At 32.1% G+C, this 12,651-nt stretch overlaps 1 protein-coding gene across 1 annotated transcript; it reads left to right on the top strand.

Annotated features, from left to right (window-relative positions):
• Positions 1–8,657: 8,657 nt before the first annotated feature.
• LOC113689364 (uncharacterized) lies at positions 8,658–9,593 on the top strand. Its single transcript, XM_027207147.1, has 2 exons — positions 8,658–9,002; positions 9,123–9,593. The coding sequence occupies exons 1-2, from the start codon at positions 8,658–8,660 to the stop codon at positions 9,591–9,593; spliced, it is 816 nt and encodes a 271-aa protein (XP_027062948.1).
• The last annotated feature ends 3,058 nt before the right edge of the window (positions 9,594–12,651 follow it).

A 12,651-nucleotide genomic window follows, 5' to 3' on the forward strand; every position in this document is an offset into this window, starting at 1 on the left:
TGCATCGGAAGGGTCTTTAAAGTGTGTCCATGATTGTATAAATTCAGATCTGGATGCTAGAGAGGAAGAGGGGAACCATATGTCTATGGGAAACTGAAAATTGATAGAGAGGGAAAGAGAGATAGAAGGAGAAAGGTGCAGGGAGGTTGCAATTGAACTTTCGAGCGCTCTGATCTGAGAACAATATTTGGGAAAGTAGCCTTGCAAGTGTGGAAGGCTTGAAATTCATGTGGTGCTAGGCTTGACAAGTGCTGTGCCGAGAATGCTTAAAAAATTTTCAATGCGCGGCTCTGCTAAAAATTGAAAGGGAGTAAAATTTTGAAATTTTCACAAAAAAACACCCATGATTTCTCACCAATAACATAGAAACTTTGGCCCACTAGAATCAGTATTTGGAGGGATGCTTTCCCGCTCTCCTTTTGGCGAGAATTTTAAGCGAGAAAAGTCCTTGCCGCCCTCGCAGAGTATATGATGGCTCCAATTTTTGGTGAGGTATTGCCCTTTTCCTTGCTATAAGCCTCTTAAGAGCGTCAAGCTTTCTACTTCTTCCTAAAGTTGTTGTCGCTAATACCCTTTTTTGTTGTAGTGAAGGGAGGAAAACTATAAAAAACTGGTGTTTTATTGAAAAATATATTTATTTTTTCATCCGATAAATAAATTTATTTATGAAAAAATGGGTAGTCTGTTCTTATAATAGATGAAAACTATAAAGAGCTTGTGTTTTATTGAAAAACGGGTTCATTTTTATTTTATTCGATAAATAATATTTTTTTTTAGAAAAATGGGTACTATATTCTTATAATGGAGGAAATTCATAAAGAACTGGTTTTTTATTGAAAAAAGAGTTTATTTTTATTTTATTCGATAAACAAATTTGTTTATGGCAAAATGGATACTCTTTTCTTATAAGGGAGGGAATCCATAAAGAGCTGATGTTTTATTGAGAAATGGGTTCATTTTTATTTTTTCGATAAATAAAATTTTTTTTATCCGATAAATAAATTTGTTTATGGCAAAATGGGTACACGGTTCTTATAATAGAGGAAAGGCATAAAGAGTTAGGATTTTATTGAAAAATGGGTTTATTTTTATTTTATCTGATAAATAATTTTTTTTAAGAAAATGGGTACTCTGTTCTTATAATAGAGAAAAGTCATAAAGAGTTTATTTTTTTATTGAAAAACGGGTTTATTACTATTTTATTCCAGCCAACTGTGACCCATTTTCCCATTAACCTAAGTTAGACGGACTAAATCATTGAGTTTGTTAACCACAGTCAAAATTAACACAGAAGCAACTGACTCAAATTACTCAATCCTTTATGGCTTATACCGAATGAATACTATGAAGCTTATTTGAAATAACAATAAAAATATTCTATAAATGATTAAAATTTAGTACATTAGTTAGTAAGTACTTGTAACATACTTGTATAATGCATGATTATATGTATAATTTAATATTCTTTTGTACTTATATATTTTAAAATATTTTGTGAAAAATATTTTGACCTTTCACATAACCTTAGAAAATAATAAAATTTTATCGTATTATAAAATAATAATTTTATCTTATTATATTCATAGGTTTTAAGTTATAAAAATTGTGATATAGAAACAAGTGATATTCTACATGTAACTAGGAAGATTTGTTGTTATTGTTATCCAAACTTTCAAATTTTTCAAAAATTGAAAATGATTACAAACTTACTATTCTACAATTAGTATAATTTGTTAATTAGCCAAAATTCTAGCAAAAGGCAAGCAAATGCAACTTGTAATCAATCCATTCTGATACATGAAAAAATAAGGTAGCATTCTGCAAATAAATAAAAAAATCCACTTTATATGGTTCGTTGTGACAACCAGGCTTATCCCCACTTTTGTTTGAGTTTTGATTACAATGGATATAATCTATTCCCTCCAAACCCCAAATTTTGAATTATAACATTCAACCAAAACATGCTCAAACTCTCAGGCTTGATCATACAAGGACAACTAGTGTGAATATCCGTGCTACGCACGGTACTTACATTATTAAAATAAATTAAAAAATTATACCATTTTAATTTGAAAAAAGTTAAAAAAATTATACCAACATAATTCAAATTTAAGATTTGTCTAACAATAGTTCAAAATATGACAAAAACTGTAAATCATTCAAGAATTGTGTTTTTGCAAAAGATGGATCTTAAAATAATAATAATAATTTACATTAGAAAATGAATGATATATGGATAGAAATAAATGTAATTTCATGTTTTTTTATTTTAAAATGAAATACTTACCAATATTATGCATTCGATTTGATAATCTTATATATATATATGCATTATGAGAATATATATATATATGTATGTATATATCTGTGTGTGTGTGAATTAACTACCTTTGAATTAATTTTTTTTAAAAAAATTATTTATTTTTAATGCCTTTATAATTTGTGAATGATTGTGAGAATAAAATATATTATGACAATAAGATACGTTGAATTGTGAAAATTGTAATTTAAACAGGCTCCTAAATTTTGGATATTTGACTTTCGTAGTTGCGAATTTCTTAAATTAACGGTTAGTTATTACTCTAAGTGATATGGTAAGTGTCAGTAATAAATGTGAGATGTGAATTGGAATTTGCAGATATCATTTTACAGGGGTGGTTATTATCCGTTAGTTAAAGTTTAGGAGTTTGAATTTTATGGGGTAGTGGAAAAAACATAAGGGAAATATGGAAAAAATATAAGTATGATTATAGGATTTGTAGGGCCGGTTACATGATTAGTTAAGAGATAAATATTTTTTAATTAAAAAATGTAAAATTCTATTAAAATAGCATTCAGACTTTTGATAATTTTGAAAGCTCCTTATCCAAAACCCCCTCAGCAATACATTTAGATATAGATACTAAGCGATAGTTATGATAGCGCAATAGTTTTTACCTGATATAACACGTTGTTACACTTTTAGCGATCATTTGATTTATTGTTGGACATATTCGCCTAAATAAAATAACACCTAAAATTATGGAAGTAAGTTTCCTATCTAAAATAGTAAGTTAAGTGTAATAGATTAGTAACTTTTATACCTCAAAAGGTAAATTGGAATAAATATTAAACTTAATTTTTAAATAAATAGATTACTACTTGATATCCCAAACTTACTTTTAAAATAGTAAGTTTAGTTCAAATAACAGTAAGTTTTTATACATCAATAGTAATTCTTACTAATAACATGACAATAAAAATGATTAAGGATCAAAATTTACCATTTTTTGGAATGCATGTACAATTTTTACATTAAAACCTTATCTCAAAGTAGTATTAGAAAGCTTATTTGAAATAATGATAAGATGTTTTTATTAATGATTAAAACTTAGTACCTTAGTTAGTAAGCACTCATAATATACCTTAGTAAGTTTAATTCAAGTAATAGTAAGTTTTTATACATAAATAGTAATTATTACTGATAACATAGCAAATTTGATTAATAATCAATATTTATTGATTTATGGGACGCATGTACTATTTTACTTTAAAACTTATTTCAAACTAATATTAGGAAGTTTATTTGAAATAACGATAAGATGTTTTATCAATGATTAAAACTTAGTACCTTAGTTAGTAAGTACTCATAATATACTCGTATAATACATTATTATAGGTATAATTTAAAATTTGTTGTACTTATATATTTTAAAATACTATGAAAAATAGTATGAACTAAACCTACTCTCCAAAAAGTAAATTTCTGATATGCAGTAGTAATTTATTTTTAAAAAATTTAAGTTGCATATTTATTTCAATTTACGCTTGAACATACATCGATCGGTGCTCTTTGGATGCGTCCAAACTCCAGTGAATGTCTTTAAACTAAATTCTAATCAAAGTAGTATCCAAAATGTAATGATTCAGAGTAAAATGCTCATAAAACTTAGTACAAGGATAGCTAGTGTGAATATCCGTGCTATCCAAAATATTTATGTATTTTACATAAATATAATGATTCAGAGTAAAATGCCAATAAATAGATAGTATTTTGTTGATGTAATGCCCATAATTGGTGGCCCCAGGATGGCTTTGTTTAGTAATTAGTACTGCTTACGCTTCTTCACAAATGTTTTATTCTTAAGCCCTTTATATTTATGTTAATTCCGTGACATCCCAACACACTTTTAGCTTCTGCAGTACGCAACATTTCCAAATCCCGGTTATAGGTCACCACTTACTTTTGTAAAAATAACCCTTCTTGATCCGTACATGTCAGTTTCTTTGACATATTCTTTATCTTTCCACGTGCCTGCTTCTTTGCCATATGTTTTACTTTCCACACCTCTTCTTTGATTACTAAACATACTGCAGCAACATCCCAGAAGTATAAAGCACAATCCCTCTGTGAAAAGTAGCACACTTTTTTTGACCTCAAAAAGTATCTTGGAGCTGAAATTTGTTGTATAATTGTAAGTATTCGTGGAATAGTAGTGATTACTTAATAGAAACTCGTGGGTAAAGCCATTTTGTTGTTAAATCTTTTAACTTATTGGCTCAAGCATTATGTTGACCACAACACGCCAACCTTAATCTTCAACTCAGGATTGGGCACAATTCATTAATTTATTATTAGTACGAAGGAAAATTGTAGGTGGAGTGTTACGTAAATCGAAAGCTAGGTTTTTTTAAATCTTTTTTTTATGTGTAAGTGGGAGGCTCGAATCTGAAGCCTCTCACTTACGCTCCCTCTCTCTTTAACCACGCAAGACATCTCTCCCTCAAACTGAAAGCTAGGTTAAATACTGCTTAGACCATAGAAAATTCCCTAACGGTTTTATGTTGTTATGGTATCTTTTCAGTTCTAGTCCCAAGCATTACTTTGAGTATACAAGTCCATCTTTATCTCGAATTAAGCTGAGCTCAACTCATATTTGAGTATAGTTATAATGGAGCTCAATTCATAATCTAGTATAATTAAGCCTTGAGCTCAAATCATAATATCTAATTTAGCATTAATTTGAGTTTAGCAAGTCGATTTTTTCAATTGAATATAGTTATAGGATCTTGGTAGACTGATTGCTGAGGTTTGAGGGTAAGTAATTTTTTATTTTTATTTTAGGGAGTCCTCTCAATGTTTTGCATGTTTGTCAAATTAGTGCCTAATGTTTCAACCAAAATAAATATGGTCTCTTAAGCTTTTGATTTTAGACACATTTAGGATAATTGACAAAAATCCAACAATGATTAACTGTTAAAATCAAATTGCCGTTAGCAACAATTTTGATTTTGCATTTTGTGTCCTATTTGTTGAAGTTTGAATCATTCTAGTCCTTTAAATTTTAAGATGTGATATTGAGGATTTAAAATAAAAACAGAAATGCAAAGTAGAACGATATTATTTTCAATGGGTAATAGGAGTTATATCAATAAACAATATACAAAAGCTAATTAAACTCATTTTTTCTTCATTTTCATTTTTTATTTCATGTGTTCATGCAACTAACTTTGCATGTACTTCTTCTTTTTTGCATAGTTGGACTCAAATTTGATATAATACCTCTAATTATTGTTTTGTACTATTAGTGATTAAGTGACAAAGAGTTCTACTATTTCTTATTTGTAGTGATAATTAAACAACTTAATTAAATATCCCTTTGAAATAGAAGGAATATATACTGATCAAAATTACGTTGATCCTTTTTTTTTTTTTTGGTTAATCCCGTGCACGGGGACGGACGCCACTCCAAGATTTATTCATGGAACACAAGGTTACACGAGGGGGACTAGACCTTACCTCAAACTCTATCTCACATAGTACATCAAACTTTAACCCTTCTAGCAGATGGCAATCCTAGTCTCTCCAATCGGACTTTCCCCCAAGCTAGTTGTGGAAGTGTGGATAACTGATCATAAACCCTGATGTGTTCTTGGGGATGATTAACACCCACATTAGATAATATGTCAACAATTTTGTTGATTTCCCTGAAACAGTGAGAGAACCTAGCAGAATCCGCAACCAATTGCCATATTTGCTTAACCTCCCTGCGAATGTGCCAAGGACAAAAGCACCGCCGTAGAATACTCTAACCTGGCTATACCCCTTTTGACAACAGAGACGAAAGCCAATCAATTTTGCCAATGTTTCCACACGTAAACTAGAACTATTCCCCAGGAAAGCAGAAAAGGCCACTAAAAGGCGCCCATTAGCATCTCGTAAAATCTCTCCTCCCTCACTCACTCCTGGATTTCCCTCAGGACATCCATGAATATTTAGTGTCAAACTTAAAACATCATCTGCCTTCCATCGAACTAACTTACAACCAAATTGTATTGATGGAGGAGAAATTAACTCATAGAATTGGTGAAATGTCTGCACCTCAACAGATTGCTTGAGCTGAATCTCGAAAGCCATCTTTATTTCCTTGAAAATGCCTTGGCAGACATTATCACTACGCACCTCGACATCATCAAAAAATGCCTTATGTCTCGCCTTCCAAATGTTCCAACATATAAAACTTGGGAGAACAACTGAAACAAACCGCCTTGTATCAGTCTTATTTGAGGATAGCCACCAAGCAACTAGCCGAGCTCTGAAATTAGAAGTTAACAGCGAAAATCCACACGTATTTCCAAGTAATTCCACACCTCCACTGCTATTTGGTCAATAGAAAACACGTGCTCAATAGATTCTGCCGTATGTCATGCGCAACAAAAACATTTTGAAGGTAATTGGAAACCAAACGTTCTTAGGACATCATCAACAGGCAGCCTCCCCAACAACAGGCGAAGCATAAAAAAGGAAATTTTTAATGGGATTCGGCAATGCCAAATATGGGAAAAAACCAGAGAAGAATTGCGAGCTTGCTTCACCTCTTGAAAAGCATGCAGATGATAAGGAAAATTCTCCAATTGTCGTTGGCATCCAAACAAGTTCTTCCGGATATACACCATCAAGAATCGACTGCTACAAAATCGAGATAGTGACATCCGGTGTAAACACTTGAGACAACAACTGTGAGTCCCAATGTCCATTTGTGCTGAAAACCCTAAAAGATAGATGCAGAATAACAGGAGTTTTTAGGGACAGAGCTCCACTCCCCGACCAATTATCGTACCAAAAACTACAGGCTCCTCCGTGCACTAGTCACCGCATAGACAGTTGCTCGGTGTTATCCTTTTATTTTTGCATTTTAATAGGTTATTAATTGAGTTTGAAATTATTTGAATTATTGAATAATCATCAAGGTAAATGAATATTAAAATAAATACTTTAAAAATTTAGTATTAAATCATTGGATTAGTGCTTACCTTCACTAGGTAAGGAAAACAAGAAAAAACAAAAAGAAGTTTTCTAAAAAATTACTAAAACTTCATATTGATTAGTACTTACCTTCACTAGTTTTCGTAATCCCAATTCCTAACTATTTTGAAGCCTACATCTACAACTCATGCAAGATTTTGTGTAGTGCTATTTATAATAAACTTATATGAAAGCTGAATTTTCCCATTCTTCAACAACTCATTTTTATTTTTCCATTTACTGTTATCTAATTGCTACTAATTATTTAACAACAAGATTTTCTTTAAGCTAAATGATGGTGTCATGTGCCTATATAAAATTCTTTTATGAAAGTATACAGGGGATTAGCGATACATTTGTCCTACATTTAATTCAATTCAAATTTCATTTCATCTTAAAACCATTATACTACTTGAAATCTAACGAACCATTGCAATCTAACTCTCAAACATTATGGACTAAAAATTTATAGTCAAAACATTTGACTAATGAAAAATTTCATCTTGGCCATTACCTATTGTGAATTTTGTTAATTCTCCTAAGTTTGTCTAAAATTGGAAACTTTGGAGACTAAATTTTTTTAGCCAAAACTTTAGTGTCCAATTTGGCAGATAGATTAAATATGATGGACAAAAACTCTATTTCTCCTTATATTTTGGGTAACTTATTATTTATCCCCTATTGTACCATATAATCCTCTCATTATACAATATTGTTATGATATAATGATAAGATGTGGATGTCCGTTGATATTCTCAAGATGTGGTTGTCCGTTGATATTCTCAAGAAGGATTACAAGATGTGGATGTCCGTTTGTATTTTCAAGATCATAGACACATGTATTTTCCCTAGATTCATTGGTATATTGGATGAAGCCTTTTATGGATGTACTTGAAGTACTAAATTCATGTATTAGTACTTAATAGGGTTCATGTACCTTTTTATCTTGGATCACCTATTTATAAGGGTGAATTCTACTTTATTTGTAACCTTGAAACCTGGAAGTACTTTCATCAGTAAAATATAATAATTCTATCTCTTCCTCTCACTCTACTATTTCAATCCCTACTTTTGGGAGTTTATTTTATTAGTTTCACAACACGTTATCAGCATGAGCCTCTATCTTGAGCTAAGGAAAAGCATGAGTCACTACTTTGAGCGAAGGAAAAAGATGCGAAGCAAAAGTAAAGCACGAGACGTGTCAAGGTTCTGCTCGAACAACTTTTGATTACTTATCAAAGTAAAATTCTTTCGTATGAATCTATTGCATAGTCTTATGACTAATCTCACAAAATAAGAGTTCATACCTCTTGATATTTCTGGAAAAAATTATTTATCGTGGACTTTAGAAGTTGAAATTCATTTTGAGGCAATGGGTCTTGGTAATACTATTGTTGATGAGAATGATGCCTCAAACCAAGACCGTGCTAAGGCCATGATTTTCCTTCGTCGTCATTTAGATGAAGGATTAAAAGTAGAGTATCTTACTGTCAAAGATTCTCTTGTCCTTTGGCAAGATTTGAAAGAAAAATTCGACCACCTGAAGTTGGTCGTGCTTCCAAAAGCTAGATATGATTGGCTTCACTTACGACTAAAAGATTTCAAATCTGTCAACGAATATAATTCAGCCATGTTTAGAATTATTTCTCAATTATCATTGTGTGGTGAAAAAATCACTGATGAAGAAATGTTAGAGAAAACATTCTCTACTTTTCAGGTCTCTAATATGCTCCTGCAGCAATAATATAGAGAGAAAGGATTTAAGAAATATTCTGAACTTATTGCATGTCTTTTGTTGGTTGAACAAAATAATGAATTATTGCTGAAAAATCATGAGTCCCGACCAACTGGTGTAAGTCCATTCCCTGGAGCGAATGGGACTCAATTTCAAAATTCTGGTCGAGGTCGTGGACGTGGCCGTAGAGGTGGCCGTGGACGTAGCCGTGACCATGGACGTGATCGTAGTAGATTTGTGCCTCGTGAAAATTATAGCCGTGGCAAGCAACAAAATATTTCCCAAAACAGGGAAAATAACTATGATCCGAAAAATGGAAAAAAGAAAGTTTATGAAGAAAAATGCTATCGGTGTGGTATGGAAGGTCACTGGCCCCGTACCTATCGTACGGCTGAGCATCTTGTTAACCTCTATCAAGCATCATTGAAAAAGAAAGGCAAAGGTGTTGAGACAAATTTCATTGATCAAAATAATGATTATGATGATGCTGATAATGTTGATATGACACACCTCGATGTAGCTGATTTCTTTGAACATCCTGAAAATGTCAACAAATATTTCATGATTGTTTAGATATTTTTATAATGCTTTATATATTTCATGTAATTTTCTTTTCATTTAATATTTATTTTTGCATCTTTATTAATGTTTATTTTTGTTTGAATTTTTCTTCCTGAAGAAGAAATGAATGCCAAATATTTGGGATCAAATAATGGTGATGATAATAATTGTCTTGTTGATAGTGCTTCTACGCACACCATATTGAAAAATAAAAATTATTTTTCTTTTTTAACAATGGGAGAGACAAATATTAATACCATCTGTGGTAGTGCAAAATTAATTGAGAGTTCCGGAAGAACCACTTTATTTCTCCCTGAAGGAACTAGAATTGTCGTAAATAATGCACTACTCTCTCCCAAGTCTCGGAGAAACTTATTGAGTTCTAAAGATATCCGTAATAATGGATATCACATCGAGACAATGAATAAGACAAATGGTGAATTTTTATTAATTACAAATACCATTTCTGGGAAAAAATGTGTATAAGAAAAATTGCCTTCTCTTTCTTCTGGCTTGTATTATGCACAAATAAGTGCTATTGAAATTCATCACCTAGCAGACCAGAAGTCTACTCATCCCAATGATTTTATGATTTGGCATGATCATCTTGGACATCTTGGACCTATTATGATGAGACGAATAATTGAGAATTCGCATGATCATTCATTGAAAAATCAAAAAGTATTGAAATCAAATGAATTCTCCTGTGTTGCCTGTTCTCAAGGAAAATTAATTGTTAGACCATCACTAGCTAAAGTTGGGACTAAATTTTCAATATTTCTAGAACGAATTCATGGTGATATATATGGACCTGTAGATCTACCATGTGGACCATTTCGATATTTTATGGTGCTAGTTGATGCATCAACTAGATGGTCACATGTATGTTTGTTATCTACTCGCAACATAGCGATTGCGAGATTGCTTGCTCAGATAATTAAATTACGAGCACAGTTTCCTGATTATCCTATTAAAAGGATTCGTTTAGATAATGCTGGTGAATATTTCTCATATGTTTTTGACGAGTACTGCATGTCCATTGGGATAACTATTGAACATCCTGTAGCCTATATTCACACACAAAATGGTCTAGCCGAATCATTTATTAAAAGGCTACAATTAATTGCTAGATCATTGTTGATGAGGTCTAAGCTTCCCTTATCTGCTTGGGGACATGCTATATTACATGCAGTAACACTTGTGAGAATCAGGCCGACTAGTTATCATAATTTTCCCCCCTACAATTAGTATTTGGTTTTGAGCGCAATATTTCTCATTTACGAATATTTGGATGTGAGGTTTATGTTCATATTGCACCGTCCCAACGTCGTAAATTGAGCCCCCAAAGACGGTTGGGAATATATGTTGGGTATGACTCACCTTCTATCGTTACATATATTGAGTCATTGACAGGTGATTTATTTATTGCAAGATTTGCAGATTATCATTTTGATGAATCACATTTCCCGACATTAGGGGGAGGAACAGATCAACCGAAAAAGGAAATCCCGAAAAAGGAAATCATTTGGAAAATCTCATTAGATTTCCTGGATTCTCGTACAAAAGAATGTGAACTAGAAGTTCAAAGGATCGTACATTTGCAAAATATTGCAAATCAATTGCTGGATGCATTTAGTGACTCCAGAAGAGTCACCAAATCATATATTCTTACTGAAAATGCTCCGATTAAAATAAATGTCCTTGAAGGACAAATCACAAGTGCGAATGAATTCAAAGCACGCCTGAAGCGTGGAAGACGCGTCTTGGTTCCAAAGATAAAAATCCTCGAAAGAAAAGATGATCAAATGGATCAATAATTAGTAACAAAATTCAACCTCCTGAAGAGGTCGCTCCTGAAGAACCAGCTCTCAAAGAGCCAACTCCTGAAGAGAATGAAGTTATAGAAAATTCGATAAACTTTGTCACTACAAGAAAAGGTTGGAACCAAAGAGAAATAATTGTTGATAGTACTTTTGCATATAATGTAGCACTTGATATTATGATAGATGACGAGGATCATGAGCCAAGGTCGGTTAATGAATGTCGGCATAGAAATGATTGGCCAAAATGGAAAGATACTATACAATCTGAATTAAATTCACTGGCTAAAAGGAATGTTTTTGAACCTGTAGTCCAAACATTTGAAGGTATAAAGCCAGTTGGATATAAATGGATTTTTGTGAGGAAAAGAATTGAAAAGAATGAAATAGTGAGATATAAAACAAGATTTGTAGCCCAAGGTTTTTCACAAAGGCCTGGATTTGATTATGATGAAACGTATTCACCTGTAGTGGATACGATCACATTTAAATATCTTGTGAGTATTGTAGTGCATGAAAAACTTGATATGCGTCTGATGGACATTGTCACTGCTTATTTGTATGGGAATCTTGAAAATAATATTCACATGAGAATCCCTGAAGGATTCAACATGCCTGAAGCATGTAAATCAAATCCTAAAGATATGTATTCTATTAGAATACAAAAGTTTTTGTATGGGCTCAAGCAATCTGGACATATGTGGTATAACCGCCTCAATGAATGTTTAACTAAAGAAGATTATACCAATGACCCAATATGTCCATGTGTTTTTATCAAGAAAAATGGGTCACATTTTGTGATTATTGTGATATATGTTGATGATTTCAATTTGATTGGAACTCCTGAAAAGATCTAAAAGACTGTCGAATATTTGAAGAAAGAATTTGAAATCAAAGATTTTGGAAAGACAAAATTCTGTCTTGGCTTACAAATTGAGCTTAGAAGGTGGAATTTTTGTTCACCAAACTACTTATACCCAAAAGGTATTAAAGCGGTTCCGTATGGATAAAGCACATACATTAAATACCTCAATAATCGTCAGATCATTGGATCCTTATAAGGATCCCTTTAGGCCACAAGAGGAACATGAAGAGATATTTGGTCCTGAAATACCATATCGCAGTGCAATTGGTACGCTTATGTATCTTGCTAATTATACAAGGTTAGATATATCATTTGCTATGAATTTATTAGCAAGATTTAGTTCTTCGCCCATAAAACGACATTGGAATGGTATTAAACACATTTT

This window comes from Coffea arabica, chromosome 5c (genome assembly GCF_036785885.1).
Source record: "Coffea arabica cultivar ET-39 chromosome 5c, Coffea Arabica ET-39 HiFi, whole genome shotgun sequence".
Lineage (NCBI taxonomy): Eukaryota > Viridiplantae > Streptophyta > Magnoliopsida > Gentianales > Rubiaceae > Coffea > Coffea arabica.